The sequence below is a fragment of the Notamacropus eugenii genome, chromosome 2 (assembly GCF_028372415.1).
Source record: "Notamacropus eugenii isolate mMacEug1 chromosome 2, mMacEug1.pri_v2, whole genome shotgun sequence".
In the NCBI taxonomy this organism is placed as follows: Eukaryota; Metazoa; Chordata; class Mammalia; order Diprotodontia; family Macropodidae; genus Notamacropus; species Notamacropus eugenii.
Genome location: NC_092873.1, coordinates 237,234,082 through 237,260,874, shown reverse-complemented (window position 1 = coordinate 237,260,874; position 26,793 = coordinate 237,234,082). Strand labels below are relative to the sequence as shown.

Genomic DNA, 26,793 nt, shown 5'->3' with positions numbered 1-26,793 from the left:
GGCCCCTGATATATTGGGTGGAGCCATTTGTGAAATTATTTGAGAACATGGACAAAAATCACTGAAGGTTGGGCAGGCATGCAGAGGCTACCATCTTAGTGTGAGTGCTCATGCTGATGACAGCACATAATAAGCACTTAATAAAAGCTTATTGACTGATGAATTCATAGATACATTTGAATTTATAGGGCTTAGAGTTGCAATGCACCTTAGAGGTAATTGAGTTCAATGTTCTTGTTGTATAGGTCAGGAAACTGAGGTCCAGAGAGATGAAGAAGGGTGATGTTCCTTGTTAATGACAGAGATACGACTAGAATACTGGTCTCAGTTTTCCTGATCCAGTGTTCCTTCTACTACATCAACTTCCTTGCAGCCCCAAACCTTACTTAAAGCTTTGAATAACACTTGAGGAAACATCAATTCATCATGCGTCACTGGTAGACTGAGACTGAAGGTGAGCTCCTGACCAGGCCCTCTTTCCAGCATTGCTAAAACGCTCCCTTTAACTTTGTGTACGCAGTTGCAAAATTGGTTTGACCTTGTGACCATTATCCTTAGCAACCTCTGTTCTGAAGTTAATCTCCATTTTTAGCTTGTGTGATAATTGCATTTTGGTTCTATGGATCCTTTCATTAGGTAGTTGTAACCCAGTTCAGGCTTATGGAAAATTGAGAGCTGCTTGACCTTAGACTCTGCCAATTTTCAGTTCATGATTATCTTGCCTTTTCTTAGAAGCACATCAGAAAGGGAAATGGGACTTTCTACTGCAGTCCCAATTATTTAATTCTCTAACTGCCCTATACCTCAGAGCTGTAAATTAGCTTTTACACAGTCACCGTTGCTTCTGGTCAACAATACTTCCCAGCTTCTCAATCAGCATACTCTGAAATCTGGGTTCTGATGTATTTGCTACTGCAGGCTCAGGTCTGTTTTGGAAAAGAGCATACTTGTACAAGGAGACGCATTATTGATCTATTAAAGTTAGGAGACTACACTTACCTGCATGTATATGGTCCTCTAGTATTTTCTGAATCTGCCCTTTTCAGCAGTTGAACTCAAAGCTATTTACACTTAAATTGGTAAGAATTATCACAGGCTGTTTTGATGTGTGACATTAGGCTTTCATAAATGACTATCGCTGATATTAAGTTTCTGATCTGTGAGAATATTCCTGCCTCTTTGTTTTATTGATAAACTGTATTCAATACTGGGATGGTTTTGACAAGTGAGAGGAGAATCCTGAGACTGAGTTTCCTTTGGATTTACTCTTTTCCACACTTGTAAGTGGAGAACAGGGGTCCTGAGAGGCTGGGACACTCTGGAAAGCAAGTTTCAAGAGGAGAAAAGTCAGGATCAGAACATTCATTTAGTAAATGTATTAGAACACAGAACCATCACCATCATCATCATACCTGATGTTTATACAGCTCTTTAAGGTTTGTAAAGCACCTTACCTATTAAGTGTGCAGTATGTTGGTACGGTGGCACTTACAGATTATCTCATTGAATCTTCATATGTAATACTATGCAGGGTGGAAAAGGGAATACAAAGGAAATGGAAGATTTATGGTATTGATAATTTTATCCAGCCCTTCCTTCTGCAGAGGAGAAAACTGAGGCCGTGGACTGTGTGCGTGTGTGTTATACATATACACACACATATACGTGTGAGAGCACAGGGCTTCACAGGCCCTTGCTGGATGAAGGCCTTGGTGACCTCCGGGGCTGAAATCACCTGTAAACGGACAGGATGCGCTCAAGGTCACGCAAGTAGCCAGTATCAGAACCGGGACTCAGATCTTGGGCCTCAAAGATTGCTTTCTGCCATAAAAAAACAACCCTGCCAAACGGCTAGGTGACGGTAAGCCGCGGGCACCTGGGGCTGGCCACGCCATGCCCTTCTCCAGCTCACTTACTGACCAGGACACGGGCAGCCGGGATCACGGGCTCGAGCGGTGGCCCAGCCAGCCCAGGTCCGAGCTCCCAGGACCGGCCTCCTGCTGCTGCCCGCTGCTGTATCACCTGCTCCTTCACCACCTCCGGCCCGAGCCGGCCTGGCCTCCACTTCCCCCGTCTACAGAATGGGAGTCTTGCACTAGACCTCCAGTTCTCTCCCAGGTCTCCCACGATCGTGGTCTCCCCGCGGCCGCGGGAAGGAGCAGGGCTAAGAGGAGGAGTTTTAGAGCGGCTCGGGTTCTAACGCGGGGAGAAGGCTGGGGGAGAGGCGCGGGGTTGGGGCCGAGCAGGGTGTGTTTAAGAGACAGCAACAAAGCTGGCCCGATGGACTTGACGGACGTTGGCGATGCCGGCGCTTAATCAATAAATGTATGTTGGCCGCTTTCAGGCTGGCAAACCGGGAAAGCCACCCTGGGCGTGCCAGAGGTCCGACGGCGCCTTCGCCCCTCCCCCGCCTCCTTACGTGTGGAGTCAGAGGGCGTACGTGCGTACGTGCGTGTGCGCGCCCGCGTGCGCGTCTCCGGCTGAGTTTGGCGCCGTCACCACCTCCCCAGAGGCCAGTGGGAGGAGAGATAAGGGGAGGGGAAGGAGGCGGAGGAGGAGGCGGGGAGAAAGGGAGGCGGAGGCGGTGGCGGCGGTGGTTTCTGAGGGACTGAGCAGGGAAGGAAGAGGAGGAGGGGTGTGTGCGGGTGCCGGCGGAGCCGGGGCACCTCGGCTGGGGCAGGCAGGGGCGGACGGGCCGAGGCAGAGGGGCGCGGGGCCCGCAGCCGAGGCAGCGCCCGACGGTGAGTTATCGAGGGGGGCGTGAGGAGAGAGCCGGCCCGTGCCGGGCGGGAGCCGGGGAGGCCGAGCCAGGCCCGGGGGAGGAGGGAAAAGCAAGGTCGGCCGGGCCGCGGGAGGTGCCGGGGACTGGTAGGGACCGAGGTCAGTGCCGGTCAAGGTCCGGAAGGGAACCGGGCAGAGCCGGACAATGCGTGCCCCCCGGACAATGGAGAGCCCAGACTTTGGTGTTCTCAGTTCCGGGGCCTCTGTGTGTGTCTGTATGTGTGTGTGTCCGTCCCACCGCCTGGACCCAAGGTGCGTGTGTGTCAGCCACCCCGGCTGCCGGGACTCCTGGGATTGTGTGTGTGTGTGTATCTGTACGTGAGCGAGAGCGAGTGCCGCCTCCCTGGGCGCTCGCTCGGCCCCAGCCCAAACCGGCGCTGTAAACACCGGCCGGCCCCGCTCCCCAGGGCCGGCACCTCCCTCCTGGGCTCTGCGGGGGGAGGGGGCCGTAACGAACGCGCGTGTTTGTTCTGTGCAGGTGTCTGTGTGGGGGGTGGGAGTGGCAGCGCGGGTCGCGCTTGGGGGTCCCCGGCCTCGGGCCCTCCCCGGGGAAAGCTGTCTTCTCCGTCTTTCACGCTTTGAACTGATCGCCACTCGCTGCCCCAGCTGTTCTGGACGCTGACTCAGGCACCAAATGGCCACCCGAACCCCGGGAGGCCGACTCTGCCCCCCGCCTCCCCCTCCAAATACACCCCCCGGGCTTTTTTTGGCGGGGTCCAGGTACATTGTAAGCTCTAGGCTAAGGCTTGTGGTTCCTTTGGGGATCCTTGGGTGAAGGACAAGGCTCAGGGCATCACTTCACCTAACTGGTAACTTTGTTTCCAGCGGTGGGAGTGAAGGAGATTCCGCTGACCCAGAAAAGGGCATGGCTTGTATCTTCTCTACTTTTCTATTCTCTGCCCGAGTTACTTCTTGCCCTGGTTTTCGCGTTCACATCCGACTATGTGAGTGGAGTTCAGAGGCATCCCTCCTGCTTTGTGTGGATGGGCACATACACTCACGGAACAGGGACTGTGCCGGCTGGAACCTTCTCTACGGTGTTTCCAGTCCTGCTGAAGGGCTTTGTGTGTATCGAAGCTCTCCACCTAGTTAGAAGGTACTCCCCAAAGTCTGTATGGCCACACAGTTCTAGATGTTGAAGTGAAGTTGTTTATGGGCATTCGTGTTAGGAATATTTCTGGCTACTGGTGTAATTAGAAATGTATAGATTAGAACCAAAACTTTTTTCAACTTTAGATTCCTCCCTACCCCTCCCCCCATTTAAAGATTAAGTCAACTGAGAAATACAGGTTATGGACTTATCTTGAAAAGAGCACGGATCTTTTCTCACTTGTAATTTTCTAAGATATTAATAAATGACTGCACAGCAAAAATGAAAATCAACAAGTTAGTGGTTGTAAAAAAAATTTGGTTTTATAAAAGGAAGGTAGTGAATTTCAACTTTATTTTAGCTGAGTCACTTTAAGCTTAGTCACTGTTTGTTAATGTTTAGGTAAACAGGAATTTATTGGGTGACCACTGAATATTTTGTTAGTTTTTTTTCCTTCCACAAAGTATTGATTCTGATCCGGTACTTGAAGCAGTGGAAATCTATTCTTGATGTCAGTTATTCTTTCCACAGCTTTAGGGAAGTCTGGTTTGTTTGGGTACTTGCATTTTGCCTGTAGACAATGAAGATTTTCTTCAGCTGTAGTTAACTTTGTTCACTACAAATTTTTGTTATGTATATATAAGTGCTGCACTCTGATTCTCCTTTTTCCAGAGGTTTTTGTTTTTTGTAATGCTTTAGTTGACTCTTGGTTACCTCATTTTAACTCTTAAGCTGCTTGCCCATAGCTTATCTTCTTCTTCCTTACCTGTAAGCTTCTATAATTCCTAAACTTTCTTCAGGGTTCAGCTCTGAAAGTCTTTCTTGTTGTTGGGGATCAGAGATTTGCACAATTGACTGTGTATTTATTTTGCATACTTGACTCAGAGGTACTTGTATTGCCCCCACTTGAGTGTTTAATAAACTCCTGGAGTCCAGTGACTTTCTTTGTTTCCCAAAACCAATTTCCCATTTCACTCTTTGTATTTACTGAATGAATTAAATAGGCAGTATTTTATAAATAATAGTGGCTAATAGTAATAAAAAGTTTTAAAATTTGCAAGGTGTTTGAAGAGTGTGACCTCTTTTGATCCTCCCACCAAATTATGTGATGGGTACTTTTTTTTTTTTTGAACCAGATAAGCATTTTCGTTGACTTTAGAAACTCCCAAGAGGAAACTCTCTCCACCTAACAGTCTAAAAGTGTCTAGTAGGCACTGAGGTTAAGAGCTGCCTGAAGGCAATATGGTATGGCTTTGGTGGTGAGGTACAGAAAGTTGCCTTTAGGCTGTGTGTAAGAATTTTGGACTTTCCAACAAGTCTAACACTACATTAATTACTTTGTGTCAACTTCCTTGAAAATGAAACTTTTATTAAGCATGCTGTCCATAAAGTGTTATGTAGTTTTGAAAAAAGTGTGGGAAAAAAATTAAATGAAGTTGTTAGATCATATTATGAACTAGAGTTAGATTATTATTATGACTTCTAAGATAAAAGCATACTTACCTGGTGCATAGCATAGTATCATTGATTCTCATTCTGTCAAACTCCATCATCTTTATGGATGAAAAATTGAGGCCCAGAATGGTTACATGACTAGCCCAAAGGCATATGAGGCAGTAACTGAGCAAACATGGATTAGAATCCATTTACACCTTTATTCCAAATCCTGCAGTTTCTACTGCCCCAGGCATTTTTATCTTAAGTAATCTAATGTAAAATTTTGGACTTTATGGAAGGATAAATTTAAAAGTTGATTGTTTGCTTTATATAGGGTTCCTTTAAATAGCAGGTTTTCTTCCTAGTTTTACAATTAAATTTATGTAAATTATTGTACTTCTCTCTAGAAGACTTTATTGTGTGAGTTGAAGATATCTGTTTTATCCCTCATTTTGTTCTTTGAATAACACCTCCTGGTATTCAAACAATTGATGTTTTAATGACCTAAACTTTTGTTAGTCAGCTCTTTTTGTTTTAACATCTGATTAGAAGTTTTCTCCTATTTTTTACTGGAAATTGTTCTGGGTCCATATTTGTAATATAGTTGGTTTAGGGAACTCCCATTAAGCAATGCTTTCTACCAATTAAACTCTGCAGTTGAGCAATTTATAGTTTGAAAGTTGACTAGAGGCACTAAGAGATTAAGTGACTTGCCTGAAGTCAAGCCAGTATAGGTTAGTGCTGAGTTTGAAGCTGTGGTAATGACCCTGAGGCTTCTTTTACTACTGCTTTTAATGCTAGAGAGTTAGATTTGGAGTTGGAAGGCTTGAGTTCAAATCCTGTTTTGTCACTTACATCTCTGTGACATTGGACAAGGTACTTAACTTCTCTGAGCTTCAGTTTATGTGTCAAATAAAGGGATTGGACTTTTGATAGCCTCTAAATCTGTGATCCTAATGAATCTACAATAATATTCTTTACTCCTAGTAGAGAAAATTACAAGTAGTCATAACTTTATTGCTTTGCAGATATAGATTAACCAATTAACCCCAATAATTGATTATGGAAGTTAAATGTAAGGAATATATCATAATTATAGGAAAGAACCTTTTGAATTTCTTTTTCATAATTAAGTTATTCTGTTGCAATTCACAAAACCATGGTTTGCTGCATCTTAAACTTTACTGATAATATACTTTTTAGATTTTTGATATTATTTTGAAATTTCTTAGTTTAAGTATGTCCAGTCCTGTTTGTGACTAAAATCACACATTTTCAAGCTATCTAGGAGGTAATTAAGAATGGGTTCTTAGAATTAAGTTAATTAACTTTTTCTTCAACAACTTCATATCCAGTGTATTAGTGCCTTAATGTCTGCTGTACATGGAAAGAAAGTGACTGACCTTAGGGAGTTTAGAAACAGCTGTTCATTATAGGGTTTGTAATTGCCAACACGCCCATGTTATTGTCATTGGGTTCAGACAGGCCTGCAAATTTATACTCTTATAATTAACTTATCAGTGTAGAAATCATTTTTCCAATTATTTTGTCTGTTGAATGCAGAGTTTCAGCTCTAAATCTGTGATCCTATGAACATTTATTAAGTGCTTCTCCTGTTGCTTCGCCATGCAGTGTTGGAGGAAAGAAAGAAATGTTCCTTGTCCTCTAGGAGCTTACAATCTAGAATTCCACTTTTATTAGTAACATAATAACCAAGACAATGTGAAAACATTATGGATTTGTGGAGCAATTTACAGGAACATTGCTGTTGTAGCAGATTCACAAAATTTTAATTTGATATTATAATGGATTCACATTATCTTTTTAGCCAGTATTCTGTTTATAAATTTTAAAATGAAGACATATATCTATGGTGGAAAATGTGTGTGAGTACTTGTTGTAGTATAATCTTAATATATATAGTATAATAGGGTACCTGTGGCAAAGATAAAGTTCTCCTTCACCCTCCCCATTTTATCAGTAAGTTGGCCTTTATAAGAGTTGCTGTCCTTTTAGTGAAATGTCAGCTCCCATTGGATATGGTTGGAGGAGTGATTATTGTGCCTTTATTTTTTTCTCTTCTTTTATCCTCCCTTTTCCATAAATATACATATTCTTTTTTTTTTCTTGAATCTGACACTTCACATTGCTTTTTCCTAGCTTCTAATCCTTTGGCCTCATGAAGAACTTGACACCTACAAAAAGAGGCACTCTTAATCCCTTGCAGCCCTTGGGTTTTAGTCTTTCTCCTTAGACTCAGTTGTCCCCTTTGTTACTCCTCCCCTGCCCAGTAAAATTATAGAGCTTTTGAAAATGAAAGGAACTTTATAGAAGGGATCACTTAATTCAGTCCCTTTATTTTATGGATAAGCAAACTGAGACTTGGAGGTTAAGAAGAAGTTAGTGGCTAAATACTCATGGAACTAGACTAGAATCTGGGGCCAATTCAGTAGAATGATATAGAATGTAGAATACTATAAAAGGTTAGAGTGTAGGTAGTGAAATGGAAGTAATTACATGTCTTTGACACTTCTCTGTATACCTATATCGCATTCTCTAATTGGGCAGTACCTTAAGCTCTTTCCTGGGCCCCTTTTCTATTTTCTTCTCTCTCTCTCTCTCTCTCTCTCTCTCTCTCTCTCTCTCTGTATGTATACGTATATATACATGTATATGTATGTATATATGTATATATATATATATATATATATATATACACACACACACACTACATATTCCTTCACATCAATATATCCTGTCCTCACCTTGTTCCTGAAATCTATTCCCACATCGTTTTGAACTGTATATTCTGTGCAGTTAGGTGGAGTAGTGATAGAGCACCAAACCTGCAGTCAAAAAGACCTGAGTTTAAATCTAACCTTTTGATACTTGATAAGCTGTGATACTGTAAAAGTCACTTAATTGCTATTTGCCTCAGTTTCCTCATCTGTAAAATGGGGATAGTAATAGCACCCACCTCTCAGAGTTGTTTTGAGGATCAAATGAGGTAATTGTAAAGTGCTTAGCACTTTATACCTGACACATGGTAAACACTCTATCAGTGTTAGCTATTATTGTCATCTGAAATTCATGTTGTTATCATTCGTATTTAACCTTCTAACTGTGGGTTTAGACCAGTGCTTGGTCCTGAACTGTCTTCTCTCTACACTCTGATTCTGCCCTCATCAGTTTCTGTGCGTTTAATTATCTCTGTGCAGATAACTCAAATATCTATATATGCAGCTGTAATTTCTCTCCTAAAACTCCTGCACTTTCATGCACTCCTTTCTAGGCCAACTGATCATCTTGCTGTTCTTTACACGGGGCATTCTATCTCCTATATCTACCTTCACATAGGCTGTCCCCTATGACTGGAATCCCTTCCTTCAAAAAACACAACCCAGGTACCACTTTATAAGTGAGATCTTTGCTGATCTCCTCCTTTAATTGTTAATGCTTCTTCCACTCCTTGAAAAAATTACTCTGTTTTTATTTCTTTTGCATGTTACTGTATGCTATTATCAATCAACAGGCACCTATTAAGTACCAGGCATTAGACATTCAGAGACAAAAATGAAAGTCTCAAGGAGCTTATAGACTGTTCTCCAGGGCAGGAGCTCTTAAGGTAAATGGAGTCCACAGACTTTGGGGAGGATGAGGGAGAGGCTGTCTGTGAACTTAGAAATTAGTATTTTGATAACTATTGAAGCATCATTGGTTTCCTTTAAAATCCTATATATTTTATGAATTTAAAAACATTTTCAGAAGAGTTCTTTAAGTTTTACCAGCCTGCCAAAAGGCAAAAGTGTTCATCACATGAAAAAGTTTAAAAATTTATAAAAGGTTAAAAACTCCTAATTTAACATGTGAACCAGATTATTAGACTATGACATCTTATTTAAGAAATTAAATGAATGTTATATATACTTCATAGGATTCTTAAACTCAACATTAAAGATGAAATTTTATTGTTTATGCCCAGAGTCTTTTAGAAGTGAAACCTTAAAATTCTTAGAAAAACTTCTGGCTGGTTATTTTTGTGGTAGATGTTTTTTTTTTTAGATTTTACAGTTTTGATGTAGGGAAAACAGCAATAGATAGATATTTGGGAGATTTGAATTCTAGTTCTGACTTTGCTAGTAACCAGCTTTTTAACTTGGAATAAAGTCACTTCACTCCTATGGGCCTCAGAATACTCATCTGTAGAATGAAGGAGTTAAATTTGATCAGGGGTTATTTGTTTATATATATATATCAGAGTAAAGGCAGTCTTATGAAACCCTTCGCAGAATAATGTTTTTAAGTGCATAGGATAAAATCCATAGAATTACAAGGAACTCAGTCATGTTGAAATATAGTTATTAGAATATTAAAAAAAAAATAACGACTCAAGGTTAAGAACTCCTGGACTAGATGATCTCGGTTCCCTTCCAGCTCTTTAGAGCCTTGACTTGGGACTCCATGACCCCAATTTGAATGGCCTTTCCATTACATAAGATTGCCTCTCTTCCTAAATTCCTTTCCCCCCCATCTCCCAAATCATTAGAATTCTTATTTTTCATAGTAGATTTTTAAAAATCTAATATTGCATTTATATTTAGTGACACTGAAAAGGTGGTGTATTGGAAAAAGCATTGGAGTAGTTAAGGTGTCTTCGGTTCCAGACTTGGATCTGCTGCTGTGTACAACTTTGAATCTTGTTTTCTAATGAGTAAAAATGAATTATTTGAAGTGGCTCCTTAACTTAAGTTTTAAAATATACTAGAGTTTTCTGAATTTGATTTTGTTGTTCTTTCTTAGAATTTCTCTTAAAAGAACACAGTATTTACTAGAAATGAACATTACTTACAGATTACTAATTTATCTAAAAGTAATCAATAGATATTGTTGGAATTTCTGTTGATAAAATTTTGTGCAGTACTGGGCTAGTTGGGGGACCTAGGTAGGGGTCCTGGAGGCAATGACCTGAGATGATTATTGTTTGAATATGCATTTCAGAATTTCACTGGTTCTTTTACAAGGCAAACAGCAGTAAAGATTGCTTCGGAGATTTCACTCCAGCTTACTTGATTTCAGTGACACTGCTTAAAGTAATGTGCGTCTATGGTTGAGCAGCTTACACAAATTTGTCATCTGTAGCAGCTCCTAATGTACTGCCAAGATAGATTTTGAATAGGTTGTGGATTTCTCTTTGAAAGAATAGCAGGAACTAAGAATGTATGACAGATTTCCCTTAATGTTTCCTTAGATAGAAATTTTTTATTTTTATTTTTATTTTTTTTTTCTAATGATGATGCTAGATCTTGAACAGAATTTGCATCTGGATTTCAAAGAGGTGGTTCACCATCTGAAAGTGTCTGGAACTTTAAGTTAGTATGAATACTGTGTACTGTAATTGCATATTTATAATTGTTGTTTATAATCTACATGAACTGTTGGGCAGCAGGGAAAAGCTGGAATTGCAAATGTCTGTTCCCTTACTTTTTTAGGTTCACTTTAGAGTTAAGTGGGCAAAAGTCTTGCATTTTTGTTCAACCAGATTTATTAAAGCTAGCGTAAGAAGAATCATTTCAAAGTAGCATCAGTTTTCCAGAGTATATTGTTTTCATGACATTGGAACAGAAAAATGATGCCTGATTGCATATTTGGTAGTATATAACTTCCATCTTGCTGCTTATACCTTTTTCCTTTTAAGTGTTTGAAGTAACTTGTAGTAGCATGTAGAGCAGATTTTGGGGCAGGTAGGTGGCACAGTGGAAAGAGTGCCAGGCCTTGAGTAAGGAAGACTCATCTTCCTGAGTTCAAATTTGGCCTCAGACACTTGACTAGCTGTGTGACCCTGGCCAAGTCACTTCACCCTGTTTGCCTTGGTTTCCTCATTTGTAAAATGAACTAGTGAAGTAGACGGCAAACTATTCCAGTATCTTTGCCAAGAAGACCCCAAAATGGGTTCACAAAGAGTTGGACATGACTGAAATAACTCGGATATGACACATACAGGGCAGATTTTTGTTGTTAACGTCACTTATTACATATTTTTCTCTTTCCTTAATACTTTTAAAATAACTTGATTTATTAGTGATTGCTAGTTAAGTTTTGGATTGATCCTCATGTCTGAATATAATAGTGCCAATCTAAAGGATAGAAATTAAGAGTTCATAGGATTCTCAGGATATCTTACCTTACAAGTATTTTCTGCAGTGATTTTCAGACGCAGTATTAATTTGTTGGCTTTTATTTTTTACTAGAAGTAACTCGAAACTTATAAAAGTTTTAAAGCCTTAGTAGTTGTGATTTGCTCCAAAGAATTTTCATGGATCAACCTATAATATAGTAATAGTAATAGTATAGTATAGTATCCCAAGGAGTAACTATGAATTTTAAAGTTGATACTGATGAATTTTTGTTAACTTAAGTTGAAGCTAGCCTTCATTTCAGTTTGTATGTTCTCTATTTGTAAAATCAGTCATTGGCCTTTAATCTTGTTTTACATGTCTTGCGAGCAGTTGTACAATTTTTGTTTTTTTAGAAATACATGTTAATTTGATAGTATCTCTCTTCCTTAAAGAGAAAATAGATTAGTGATGGAGTTTGGAAGGTTAGAATCCATTTTTTTCTTTCTCTAGAAAGGTGTCATATTTTTTTATCTTCCTCTTGCTTAGTATTTTCAACTGTCAAATGCAGTAAAAACTTGCTGTCTACTGTGTCTTAACTTTTCTGAGAATTAGGAGACTTCAGTTTCTTGAATGTTTTAGATTTAGAGTGAAAGTACCATAAATGAACATTATTTTACATTGTTTTATAGTATTTGTATGTTTGATTAATAACTATTGCTTTAAAATTTGCAAAGCACTTTACAGTTATTTTCTTATTTGATCTTCTCCAACAACCTTGGGGAGAGGTAGGTGCTATTTATTATCTCATTTCACGAATGAGGAAACTGAGGGTAAGTGATTTGTCCAGTGTCACACAGCTAGTTAGTGTCTGAGACTGCATGTAATTTAAGGTCTTTCTGATTCCAGATTGAGTACTGTATCCAAATGAATATTTTTTACTATAAGGGTGATGAAACCTTGGGACAGACTACATAGGAAGGTTGCGGAGTTTCCTAGCAATCTGAAAATTGGATAATTAGTTAATATATCACTGCTTAACTTCTTGAAGTCATTTATAGGTAAATTTTTATACTAAAGAAATAATTATTATTGTCAATTATTTACTATGTATGTGCACAGTAATTATTACTTTCTCCTGTCTTTAGTATTTTTCAAAGGGTATGGTACTAGGATTTTTGGTTTCTCAAAGTTTGAGATACATTGACTTTCCCTTTTTTAAAAAAATAAAAACAAACTTTTTATACCAACTGTAAGGCACAGGGCTATTTGGAATAGCTACTAATTTTAAACCTTTTGAATTTTAAGTCTTGATGTTGTGTTCTGGCTAGCTTGGTCAGCTGACAAGTGTATACAATAACATCAAATGTCCCTACAGACTAGGAGCAATGGTCACCTCTTTGGAACTGAATGTATTTTTAGGTTTCTCTCTTAGTAACAGTCAAGCTTATAAAACTGCAGCATGTCAAATGAACTCAGTGTTGTTGACATTTTAAAACAAGAATGCTTACAGCTGTTTTCTTGGTGTCATCATGTAGTTTTTAATTTTTTTTAACTAAAGTTTTAAGTATCTTCTTAAAACTTATGATATTTGGTTGTTAATCTGTTAGCTTTTTTATAATGTAACTCAGCAATTTCATCATTATACATGTTCTTTTTTTTATCTTTGGAAGTTTTCAAAATATATTTAGCTATAATTTATATAAAGCTACTTAACTAATTAGCTTACTATGTTTATTAAAAGCCATGCTGTGTTTACATATTCTACCTACTACAACTTACTTATTCAGTTCTTTAATGTTACTTTAATGTTAAATTTAAGCTCTGTCATTTCCCTGGGGACCACTGAATACCATAAATATCATCTGAAAATTGTACTACTGAACCAAGCAAACTGTGCCAGTTATATTTCAGATTAAAATTTTTGCATGAGAAAAATCTAATATTGACCGATAATTAGGATAGTGCTTTTGAAGGTAGTATAAGGAAATGATAATTTAAGCAATATCTGAGTTCAAATCTTGTTTTGACCCTTACAAGTACTGTGATCCAAGGCAAATAACTTTATCTCTTTGAGCCTTAGTTTTCTTAGAATTAAAAAGGAGTAGTAGTCCTTACATCTGAGGGTTGTTTTTAGGATTCTAGGAGATAGGGAAAATGCTTTGTAAAAACATTTATAAGAATTAATATCATTGAGAGATTTTTGCAAAAATGTTTTTGCAAAAAATAGTTTGCAAAAACTATTTGAATAGTTTTAACCTGGTGCCCAGAAATGATAACAGCAGCTTGAAAGAATTGTATGTTTTAGGATCTAAAAGGGGAGGGGAACACGCATTTCTTACGTACTTCAATGTGCCAGTCACTGTGTTGTTAAGCCTTCCTGACTGGAGGCCCAGTGCTTTATCCACTGGAATATAAAAGGGAGAAACAAGTTTTTGCCCAGAAACTTGAGAGAGTTAATAGTGATTTATTATAATTTATTACTACTACCTATGAAAAAATTACATGCTGCTGATATGCAAGATTTTGAAAAACAGTACATTTGTGATCCTAGGCCTCAAGAAGCACAGGGTAACAACATTAATAATTTATGTTTGTGTATTGTGATGAAGTTTTACAAAGCAGTTTTGCGTATGTTCTCAGTGAATCAAGCTCTGGACTTGGAGTCAGAAAGATTCATCTTTCTGAGTTTAAATCTGGCCTCATACTCTTACTAGCTGTGACCCTGGGCAAGTCACTTAATGCTGCTTGTCTCAGTTTCCTTATCTGTAAAATGAGCTGGTAAAGGAAATGACAAACCATTCTGGAATCTTTGTCAAGAAAACCCCCATGTAGCGTCACAAAGAGTTGGATGCAACTGAAATAACTGAATAACAACAACAATATATTCTCATTTGTTCCCCAGATATTGAATAAATATATGGTGAATGAATAAGTCTTAGAAGGCCAATATTTTGCTAGCTAAAATAGTTTATCTTTAACTTCCTACTCTCATCTCATTTTTTTCATGTTCAATTTTATTTACTCAGAATTTTAGATGTGATCTAGACTAGAGTTTGGTATATTAGAAAGAACACTGAATGTGAAATAAGAGAACCAAACCACAAATTTTGACTTTGCTTTGTTTTGTCAGGTCACTTCCACCTGACCTCTGTTTCTTCATTTCTAAAATTAGATTATTTGAACTAGTTGGTCTTTTCAGGTTATTTCAGCTTAAAACACTGTGATCATCTAATTTAATAGGTAAACAAAGTCTGGAGAAGGAAATAATTTTCCAGGATTCACATAGCTAGCTAGTTAGAAATGGAATTAGAACATGTCACCTAACTCTCAATTCAATGTTCTTTCCACTATATTAGGACCTTTTAAGGTAGGCTGTTTTGATTTAAATTTTGACTTTTTATCTTCTGTAATTTATTTGTGATTTATATAAGACTTGTTTATTTTTTAATTCTTCATCTGTTGAGTGTCCAAGTAGAGTGATTGATGAATGTCTGGATGAACATTCATTATATCCCCGAGTGGTCATCGTTGCAAAATAACCAGAGAAAGATGTATCATTTTCTAAGAAATTCTCTCACTATTGTCACATACATATTGTAAAGGTACATGTGGGGAGAGGGTATAATCACTGGATTTCATATTCAGCACATATAAAATGCTTTAATATGATAATATTTTTATATAGATACCATAAATGTTTTTGTCATGAACATCAATACGAAAGGCATAATTATAAAACTAAGAGCCATCTTAATCTTTGAACATTCTAAAATAGAAACTTCTGAGGTGTTTTCAAAAGCCTACACCAAGAGTTGGCAAACTACAAACGATGGGCCAAATACAACCCACTGCTTATTTTTGTACACCTGAGAGCTGAGAATAGTTTTTACTTTTTTAAATAAAGTTTTGTGCAGTGTTCTGTCCCCTGACGTAGACAATACTAGTTATTTTGTGTTAAAGCTCTTCAAAGGGTAGAACTTTAAGATCAGCCCAAGTTATCCACTACCAAATCTTTTAAGTGTCTGTTAACAATGTGCTTAACATGGTCTCAATTAACATATGGCTCCATTGAAAGCCACAGTCATTATTATAGGATTGTCATCCCTTTATTTTTGACTAAACTTGATTTTATTTTTATAAGGTGTAATGATTATAGATAGTTTTTGAAAATTAGTAGACAGAAAGTAGTTACAGGCAAGTATTAAATTGCCTAAGTTGCATACACCAAATTGTATAAACTGGTAGAACTTACTTTGGCAAATTAGGTTGCATTTACATTTCATTCACAAAGAGTGTTCTTTCAGAAATCAAATTTGGTGTTCCATGTTTATCCTCTATGTTTCTGCTGTAGTAATCTACAGTAAGTTTTAGTTTTATGTCAAGACAAAACCAACTTTCTTTGGGGATTCAAAATTCTTGGTTTCTGATAAATCAGTATTATTCCTTCTGTCTAGCAAGCACTTATTAACTATTTGTTTTCTTCCAGGCACTGTTGCAACCCCTAAACTATAACTCTTTGTAGAGGTGATTATATGTTGGATGAGAGGACCAGAGAGAATCTAATCTCTAGGGCAGGGGGTTTAATTTTTTTTAAGACAGTCTGGTGAAGCCTAGAGACCCACCTCAAAATAATATTATGATGTTTTTAACTCCAATAAAATAAATAGAATAACAAAGGGACCAAATTAAAATAGTTATCATGATTTTTTAAGTTTATGGACCTCAAGAAACCCTGTTCTGTGTTTGAGACTGCAGTGCAGAACTCTAAAACAGGAATGGGCTGTTGACAATATACTTGCAATCCCAAGCTGCTGTTATCAAAGAACATTTCAGTTCTGGGTAGCAGGTTAAAACTATTCAAGTCAATCCATTTTTGCAAAAAAAATTTTTTCAATTTTCCAATCCCAATCAGAACCACTGCACAAGGAAAATGGTAGCTGAGAATAGGGAAGGATCATAAGAAGACCTTTAAAAATATCTTGAAATTTGGGTTACCCAACTCTTAAAATGCAAGTATATTGTTAACAGCCCATTCATGTTTTAGAGTAAATTAATTTAGCTCCAACTCTTAACTGATGTCAGTGTTCAAAGTAAAAGAGTTCTAACTGTTGTGGGAAGGAGAACTATTGATTTGGTTGTGGGATACTTTTGAGATCCGAAAGGACATCATGATAGTACCAATTATTTTTTAACTAATTGAACTATAAATGATCTTTAAGGTGGCTGTCATCTCTAATGTACTTGAGACTATGACTCAGAATCTCACATGCTTTTAAAAAAAATACATCAAAGTCCTGATTAGTGAGACTAATAAAACCCTTGAAGTGGTTGCATGTATTTGAATTTGTACTACTTATTGTTACAATTTTGTAAAATATGTTAATTGATCCCAACCCAATGGAAAAATGCAGTGCAAATTTAAATAATGTGACCATTTCAGGGATTCATTATTGCTCTAATCAGGGACTAGATGTATTGATTATTTGTTTCTAGTATATATTTTCCTTATTGTATTTTATTTTCATTCATGCAACGTATTTCATCTCCAAAAAAGCTTGTAATTTGCATTATAAGCTATTTCATAAAGCTTTCAAAATATTCATAAACTGACCAATTCCTTTATTTTTTATGTTCTTGATTCATTTCTTCAAACAGAGCCCAACTTGACATGATGGAAGAGGAGCAGCAGAAGCAGCATTCACACTGTGTGAACTGTGTCAGTAGACGGTGCATGGCTAGACCAGAAACTGGAATTTCCTGTGATTTGATTGGTTGTCCATTGGTTTGTGGAGCAGTTTTCCACTCATGCAAAGCTGATGAACATCGAGTATTGTGTCCACTTGAACGAGTGCCTTGTTTAAATAGTGGCTTTGGGTGTCCTTTTACAATTACCCGAAATAAAATTGCTGAACATCTAGAAATATGTCCTGCAAGTGTGGTGTGCTGTACTATGGAGTGGAATAGATGGCCGGTTAGTTATGCAGACCGAAAATCTTATGAAAATCTAAGCAGAGATGTTGATGAAGTGGAACAACTAGACATGGCATTGGCCCTTCAGGACCAGAGGATGCTCTTGGAGTCTCTCAAAGTTGCAACTATGATGTCAAAAGCAACTGATAAAATATCAGAATCCAAAGAACAAATTCCAGTTAAATCAAGTGTCCCTGATGTACCACAGACTAATGGTTTGGTGTCTGTTGATGGAGAATCTTATGGTGCCCTCTACCAAGCTACTGTAGAAACAACTAGAAGTTTGGCTGCTGCATTAGATATCCTGAACACTGCTACTCGAGATATTAGTATGTTAAATACAAGACTGTGTGCTTCTCCAAATGAAATGGATGATGAACAAAATTCTGCAGAAAGCTTGAAAGTTAAGAACTCAAAAGATTGTGAATATACAGATGAAGATGAGATGGGAGCAGTTGGTGGATTTGACCATAACGTCTCTGATCAGAATCCCCAGTCTGAACAAAATGGCTCAAATGATTTCTGCTGTGACTTAAATGATAGTTTTGATAGCACTTCTGCTTTCTGTAATGGCTTTCATTTGGATAATATGCATACAGAGGTGATGGACCACAATGAGGATTTTATTAGTAAATCAGATCTATGTAATTTAACAAATGGTGAATGTGTACCTTCTGATGAAGCTTTGCCTACTGATTCTCTTTCAGTAGTGGCACAACTTGGAGAAGGAATACAGTCTAGTACTTTGCCAAATGGAACAGTTCAGCATGTCCTCTTACCAGATGACTCCAATGGAGGGGAAATATTAGAAAATAAAGCAGAACAAGAAGGATTGAGGAATGTGGATGTCTTTTCTTTAATTCGGCCCCAGTCATTTAAATTCTTTTCTAGTCCCTGTTGGTTCAAAGCAAAGGAAGATAAAGCAGTAGATACTGCAGACTTGGAAGTTACTGAGGACCCCATGGGCCTTCAGGGAATAGATCTAATCACAGCTGCTTTGCTGTTCTGTCTAGGCGATTCTCCTGGTGGAAGAGGTATATCTGATAGTCGTTTTGTTGATGTCTGTCATGTTGACTTTGGGACTCAAACTTTTTCACTTCCTTCTGCAATTTTAGCCACAAATACAATGGTTGGGGAAATAGCTTCAGCTTCAGCTTGTGATCATGCCAACCCACAGCTCTCAAATCCAAGTCCTTTTCAGACACTTGGATTGGATTTAGTATTGGAATGTGTGGCAAGATACCAAATCAAGCAGCGTTCAATGTTTACATTTGTTTGTGGACAATTATTTAGAAGAAAAGAATTTTCTTCTCATTTTAAGAATGTTCATGGTGACATTCATGCTGGACTCAATGGCTGGATGGAACAGAGGTGTCCTTTAGCATATTATGGGTGTACATATTCTCAGCGTAGGTTTTGTCCTTCAACACAAGGGGCAAAGATTATACATGATCGCCATTTGAGATCATTTGGGGTTCAGCCATGTGTATCTACAGTATTAGTAGAGCCTGCTAGAAACTGCTTGCTTGGCTTACATAGTGACCATCTAAGTAGTCTTCCTTTTGAGGTCCTACAACATATTGCTGGATTCTTAGATGGTTTTAGTTTATGCCAATTTTCATGTGTATCACGGCTAATGAGGGATGTGTGTGGCAGTCTGCTTCAGTCCCGTGGAATGGTCATCCTTCTGTGGGAAAAAAGGAAATACCCTGATGGACATTCATCATGGCAGATACGAGAAAAGGTTAGTTTTATTTATTGCTTAAGTTTGACTCTTCTCCCCACCCCCACCCTTAATAAAATTAATGCTTTCATCCAGGATGACTATTCACTCCTCAAATCTGCTAATGGCAAAATGACAGTAGAGTTTCTTTGAAATAACAAATATGATGATTAGAAGAGATGAGTTTGTGGAGTTAGTTATTTTTCACAATCACGAATTTACATCAGATTTCTTAGAACTGCTTTATGTTTCTGTGAACACTTCCATATGTCCTCATTAATTTGTCACAACTACTTATGATTATGACCATATCACTTTTTCAATCTCTCTCTAGCTTTGATTTCATTTAAATCATTACAGCCCTGATTTGGTATTTTTTAGGAAGCTAGATGAAAAATTTCTTCCTCTTAAAATAGGTTTCCATATATTAATCTCAAAGGGTTAATTAATATGTAGCCTGGGTAGGAAAAGGAAAGTATATAGAGATGCAGTTTTTTTACAGTAATATAAGTATTACTGCTAATTAAATAGCTATAAGAGTGCATATTTGGGGATGGAGTTAAGGAAAGGTGTATGTGTAGCAGTAAGCACCCCAGCATACACAGCACGAGCACACATTTTTAGATCTGCTTTTCTAAAAGGAAACTTTTGAGGGGTCAACAATCACTTTAATCAGACACATATACTAACAGAGAAAATACAAGTAGGACCAACAGACAGGGCTTCCAACTGTCTGACCATAGGCAATACATACATCATTACCAGAGAGAGAAGCACCAATATCTGAGTTTTCAAAGCCAGAGGGTTTCTTAAAACAGCTTTCCAGAGTCTCATCTGGCACAATTTCTTCCAAAAACCCAGCCCTTCAGAGTACACACAGACATGCGTGCGCACACACACACACACACACACACACACACTCACACTCACACACACACACACACTCTCTCTCTCTCTCTCTCTCTCTCTCTCTCTCTCTCTCTCTCTCTCTCTCTCTTGTCTCTCTCTCTTCAGAGCTTGAGGCCACAACCCCCCATGGCCTAATGCCTCACCAGCAATCAGCAAAAGGTACGGGCCCCCCATACGAAATAAGCTTCCCTTAACAGTCCCACCTTTGGCCTGTCAGTGGGCGAGGAAGATTTTTAACTCCCATTAAAGGCCATTTAAAGTCCCATTTAACCCTCATGGGACTCTGTTAGATTGTTGCTCCACAAGTACATGGTAGCTAAGACTTAAATTTGGTATAAAAGGTTAAAATGAGAGTGGGCTAAGGTTGTGCTTTGAAAGATTAGTGGTATTTCATTTGGAATTTTAATAAATTCTGTTACTCTTAACTATATGGTAATAAAGTAATAAAGAAATAAACTATCAGAATGGCACCATTTTCTACTTTTCATAGAAAGTCATAGTCCAGTTTAATGTTTTTAAAAATTCAAGTCAATATAGGGATTGAAGTGCCTGATAACATGTAAAAAAGAAATGAACATGCAAAGGGCATGTCTGCTTTTAGCTATTTGTCAAAATAAGAGATCACAGTAGAAGAAAAGAAGTTCCCTTGGCTTATGGTTCCATTTTTGATTGCTTCACCCACAGCTCTAGTCCCTTCTCCTCATACCTATATGTGGTCTTTCTAGTTCTGTCATTGCCTAGTAGCAATCAATAATATTTTATTTTTTTCATGATTTAGCCAAGCTAAATTGGATCTACTGAGGGAGGTTACTATTTCAGAATTCTCTACATTTAGCTGATCCCAAGAAGTCATAAATAATATGGGATAGATACCTTTTGCTGATTTGGGGAAGATAGAAGTGCTGAGATCAGTAGAATTCTATAAGTTAAAGGCCTTAGAATATCCCTAATTCTTGGAGAGTGGCAATATGGTCACATCCCCAGAGGATTCTCTGTACCTAATTTTCTTTAAGCAGAGAAGGAACTGCTACTACTCATAACAACAGAGATTAGAATGTCTCCTTTTCCAAGAGTATCCTACACACCAACAGATATGATTTTTCTTCATTCTACTTTTGATCAATAGTAGTAAGTTGGGGAACTACTTTATATGGTATTGGCTGTATATCAAGCATATATTGTTTAGCTATTAGGTGATTGACTCTAGTTCAGCCTCAGCACTGTCTCTATACATGATAAACTCAAATGTCTATCTCCTGGTTATACATCTTACTCTGTACCTCCTTCTATGCCTCAATTTCTCACCTATAAAGAAGCTTGGTTTTGAATCATGAAAAAGAAAATACTGTCTTTACTCAGCAGTCAGAGTAGGACAATGCTTAGGCCTCCTGACTTGGGCAAGAACATTTGAGTAAGATGGGGGAAGGGGGTGGGGAGTAGTGCGTGGGGAAGCAACACACTTTGATATTGCTCACATGGTGTATCATGTTGGGAAACAAATGCACAATTAATGTTCTTGTGTAAAAATGTGTTTAGTTGTATAATGGAAGGTGAGGGGAGTGTCCGTGTGAAATTAATTTTATGAAGTATCATTTTTTCCCACAACTTTTTAGGAATACAACACTTAGGTAATAATGTTTGATTGAATAATATGTGTATTATTATATAGTATTGAATAGTACGTGTATTATTGAATAGTGATTTTAAAAATTATTTCTCCTCTTATTTTAAATACATGTACAGGAAAATATCTTCCACAGGTTAATAATTTAAGGTGAGATATGAGTATCACATGCCTTCTTAAAGTATTTGAAATAGCTCTATTTTCATCATTTGAGAACTCCACCCATTTAGATTATGACCCTTTATGCCTTAAGATTTCATAAGTTGCAGTGGCCAAATCACTTCATAATTTGGCGGTAAATTTTTAATGATGAGCTTCTTTTAGCTTAGTTTCTTGGTCAATAGATGTAGAGATTATTGCCCAATCCCCATAATTGGAAGACTTTCCAGTTCTGAATGTGCCAGAGCTTTGATGCTATAATGTGAGAGCTCAGGCTTACCTCGCAGCTATAAGTGTAGGGTGAATGAATTTATGCTTAATGAGGTAATGAGAAAACCCTGGGAAAATTCACAAACCCTAATTTTCAAAGCATATTTAAAGAAGTAATACTAATTGGAAAGAAAATTATAGTATAATAAGTAGCTAAAAAGAAAAGCCACTTTGCTGACATAATACAGAACTTGGTAAGTTTGACAAAGCCTTTTATGTATATTCTCATTTGATCATTATAACACTGTAGGAGGTAAATACTTACAGGTTGTATCACCATTTTAAAGATGATGAAATAGACTGAGTGTTTATGTGCCATACCCAGGGTTATACAATTAGTGTGTCAGGCAGAATTCAAACCCAGGTTTTGCCTTACTAGGGAATCATTGGCATTGGTTCAGTATTTGTATGAGCTATCTGGTCTTAATTCCTACCCGTGAAGTGATATAGTTTACTAAATTATCTAATACCACAAACATTTATCAAGTAGTTAGTTTGTACTTAGTTTTATTAGTGTTAGAAATGCTTTTAGTTGCTTGGGGAGCTAAAAAAAAGTTTATATAAGATCACTTCAGTCAAAAAGTTTGCATTATAGTAGTCACATAGAAGTGATTATAAATTAATAGTAAGGGTGAATTAAGTTCACAAGACAAAATTGTTTTTTTGGGGGGAGGGGTCATTAATTTCAAGGTCTTTAATAATTTCTCCATCAAAGTAGAAACGTGTGTAGTTAGGGTGGTAAATGTATTATGAATCCTTATAATCAAATTGAGTCTAAGTCCAGTTTTCTTTCAGGTATGGCGATTCAGTACTGCATTTTGTTCTGTGAATGAGTGGAAATTTGCTGACATCCTTAGCATGGCCGACCACTTGAAGAAATGCAGTTATAATATTGTGGAGAGAAGGGAAGAAGCTATTCCATTACCATGTATGTGTGTGACACGGGAACTCACTAAAGAAGGACGATCACTACGCTCAGTCTTGAAACCTGTACTTTAAATGATAATTACTCCTTTTGCACACATACAATCACACCTACTATCACCTCTGTGTAATTTGTGACACTTTATTAATGTACTAAAGATATGTCTAGCAAAAGCTTGTCACCATGTATATAATGTTTTGAAGTGACATTTATTTTTTATAAAATAAGTACAATTTAATTGGAAGAAACAATTTGCCTTAATGTTTGAAACTTTTGAAACTTGCTGGACAGGATAGTTTTTTCTAACTTATGTTGGTCATATTTTTGTTGAATAGATATTTAGAATTAGTATTTTTAATGTGTGCACATTTCAGATCACGAATTTTTTTGAGTTTAATACACTAACAAGATCCTGACCAAATGATTTTGTACTTGTTTTCTGCAAGTGTGACCCTTTGCATTCAAAAACTGAAACAATTAAGTTTGCAATATATATTTTAGATTTTAAAATAACTAAGCTATTTTAGTACTGCCATAAAAACTCTGCAGCATTCTTGTTCTTAGTACTTTCTTTTTACAATTGTTGACACATAGGTGACCTAGACTGTATAGTTTAGAAAGATGTTAAATAGTGTGATTGAAACATTTATTGTTTATTTAAAATATCCAAAGGTTAATTACTTTTGTGTATTTGTAAGAGTCACACGGAAGGCAAAACTATTTCTACCTATTTTTTGTTATAGCTAACACCAAACTTCATGGAAATATATTATAGTTAACAGGTTAAAGTAAAATCATAAAAAAATGAATGCTTAAAAAATTTCACACATATGTTTACTTTAACTCAGATATGTTCATGACGTTAATTATTTTGCTAGATGTTTGATAGGGTTTTAAAAGAGGTGGGTATATTGCTTCTCAGCCTATTTGGGCTAAGAGCAAGTGAAGAAAGGTGGGGAACATATACCTCATTTTAGGTTTGTGAATTAGGAATATCAGATGCACAGTTTTTAAATATTCAAAGGGCTTAACTCATACAAATTTTATAGGCCTTACTTTTTTTACTTTGTTTAAAAAAATGCCACTGTATGTTCCAAGGGGCATCTAGAATATTGTCTTCATAAGATAACAGCCCATTAACTACATAAATGCATCTTAAGCCACTCTCACCCACCTTTGAAAACACTACCAGATAGTTTCCATACAGTCTTCCATAATGGGAAATGAGTATAATATTTTTGGATGGAAATCAAGTAGTGTTAGGAATATAACCCATGAACGTAACACTTGAAGTATTTCATTATAGTTTTCAGCTTTCTGTGGACTGTGATTGACCTGATGAGGTTGATGACTAATGCCACTATTTAGAATGAGAATGAATGGATCAGCATTTGAGAATATTAAAGTGAAAAGATGGTGACACATTATTCTAAATTTTCAGGTTGGGGTGCAAATAATTTCTGGCACTTGACATCTTGCAGTAGTGGTAATTTCCCATCTTTAACACCTCTGAATTCTGAAACACTAATGTGTCTTTTCATCTTCTTTCCTATATCAGCTCTCAAGTGTACTATATTATTACTGAGTTCTTTATTTCCATGTATGGCAATCAGGCTGGGCAAAAGCATTCCTTGGCCCCTGGAAAGTAGTTCTGCAACAGTTAAGAATTGTTTTTGCTGAATTGGGCCCTTATTGCAGTTGAAAATGTTATACAACTGAACAACAATCAACTCTTTCTTTGCCAGTCATTTTAAGTAGTGTAACTACATTCATTTCTATACCTGGTTTGTCATATATGAGATGCCGAGTAGCATAAGCAAAAATTAAGTTTTCATGAGAAATCAGAAATGAAAATAACAGATAATAAAATTCTGCTATATTGCAGATGTGGAAAAGAAAGTGTATATAGTGAGGATAACAGAATCATTCATTTCCCTTTGATTTTTGTCATGGTACTAATTTAGACTGTTGAGTTTATGGTCATAAACCTCTTGTGATGATGTAGATTCCCAAGGTACGTTTTCTGTCTCATTATATCTCTGTTGCCATGTATCTCCAGTAACATTTTTTTTGTTTGTGTGATACTTCATATTTCTGTGTTATAATTTGGTTTTGTTATATTACCTGTTCAAATTCTAATAAAATTAAAATTTGTTTCCCCTTTATGTGGCTCAATAACTTTTCAAAAATCTGAACAATATAATTTGTTTTATTTGAGACAATTTGGAATTTTTTGTAATTAAATATCAAGTACTGTTAACTCTGGTGTAATTTCTGGTGTTCATCATCTGCATGCTGTCCAACTTGCTCTTTGGCCACTTTCACTCTCCCAGGCTTCCTGAACTGGTCTATGCAAAAGCCTTTTTTGTTTTCCTTTCCCCTCCATTGTTCTTCGATTCAGGCATGAAGAGGGTAGCAGTAATAGCGTGATTATTTTCCAAATTCTTCTCTGGTGATACAAGGGACCTAGCCTTATTCCATGCAAAAACTTTTTGTAAGATGTTTGGAGCACCTATCTTCTTATTTTGTTTATTGGCATAAGATTAGGTTTTAAAAAGTGGTCTTTTAAAAGGAAGCTTATCAAAAGAGAAGCTTAAAGTCTGAATTCAGCATTGTCAACTTGTGCATTCTTTTTAAAGATTACTTGCTTCTTATTGTCCTGTCCACTATTTATCCTGCTACCCACCTAAGAGATTCAGTGAAAAACTTGGGTCTGAGTAGCCACAATTTTACAATCACTGCTAATATTTTTTTCTATTAACATAGATAATTGCAAGTTAATATGATAGGGATTTATTGGACTTAAGAAAATCAAATAATATAGTGCTGGACAGCACTTTGTAATTGTCTCAGCAGTTTAAATCCGTGTGACAGTGAATTATGTTCTTGGGTATTTTTGCAGCTAATAGCCCTACTTAATTAAATTGGAATAATTTCCATAACTCAAATTAAGAGATAGTTTTGATTTGAGTGTGTACTTATTGATATCTCCTTTGGAGGAAGTAAATTGCTATAAATTTTCTAATTTGTTGATGCTATGTGAATATTAATACAACATTCATTTTACAACTAAAATTTTACATGTTATTTGTTCCTGGTATGGAGATTCTTCCTCTCAAGATTTTAACATAAGTAAGACGTGTAAAAGGTAGCAAGAGATTGAATTAACCCTGAAAAGGAACAAAATGACTGTTGGAAGTTAGAGGAAAAGATTCTCAGTATTTTATTTACTTAAAGAGCTGATGAGTGGGACTTTTCTAAAGATTGAGACTTGGCATCTTTAGTAAGATAAACTCTGTGTCTTGGACCTTTTGCTGATTCTCTTTTTCTTCTGTTTTAATTTACTATTTAAATTTGAAACCAGAAGAGGTCACTAATTTTCAAATGTCAAGGGCTTCATTTATGCGAAGACTTCTGTCTCTTCAAAACCAACACAAAATATGTTTGAACAAAGTATGAGGACACAAAACAATTTATAAGAAACTAATTTCATTAGTTAGGCAATCTGATCTAGACTGGACCTCAACCTGAAAAGTCTCTTACGGAATTCAAAATTAGCAGTACAAGGATTTAAAGTTTCTTAAATTATCTACAATTTCTTTTACTTCATACAGGGAACTGGTGATTGAAAATAAAGTATATGGACGTAAAGAAAGATGAAACTACATGTTTCTTTATCCCTATGATAGAATTATTCATGGCTAAAGTTAAGTGAATAAAAGCTAATGTCCCATGGTACCAAACTTTCAAGTATAACTGACTACCTTTGTGTTTGAATGCTGCTGTCTT

The 26,793-nt window shown here is 36.9% G+C and overlaps 1 protein-coding gene across 3 annotated transcripts; it reads left to right on the top strand.

Moving 5' to 3' along the window:
- The first annotated feature begins 2,616 nt into the window (after positions 1-2,616).
- Positions 2,617-25,275, top strand: FBXO30 (F-box protein 30). 3 transcript variants are annotated; one of them, XM_072643637.1, is made up of 3 exons: positions 2,617-2,741; positions 17,080-19,138; positions 22,875-25,275. In XM_072643637.1, the coding sequence occupies exons 2-3, from the start codon at positions 17,093-17,095 to the stop codon at positions 23,076-23,078; spliced, it is 2,250 nt and encodes a 749-aa protein (XP_072499738.1). In that variant the 5' UTR covers positions 2,617-2,741; positions 17,080-17,092; the 3' UTR covers positions 23,079-25,275. The 3 variants fall into 3 exon arrangements, with proteins under 3 accessions (XP_072499738.1, XP_072499737.1, XP_072499736.1); XM_072643636.1 differs by lacking the exon at positions 2,617-2,741 and adding an exon at positions 3,282-3,501; XM_072643635.1 differs by lacking the exon at positions 2,617-2,741 and adding an exon at positions 3,528-3,877.
- The last annotated feature ends 1,518 nt before the right edge of the window (positions 25,276-26,793 follow it).

Excerpts from the sequence above, each read along its gene's own strand:
- FBXO30 (XM_072643635.1), top strand. The coding sequence starts at position 3,765 with ATGGGCACATACACTCACGGAACAGGGACTGTGCCGGCTGGAACCTTC. Across the intron at positions 3,878-17,079 it reads GCTCTCCACCTAGTTAGAAG|AGCCCAACTTGACATGATGG; the intron begins GTACTCCCCAAA and ends TTCTTCAAACAG. Across the intron at positions 19,139-22,874 it reads CATGGCAGATACGAGAAAAG|GTATGGCGATTCAGTACTGC; the intron begins GTTAGTTTTATT and ends GTTTTCTTTCAG.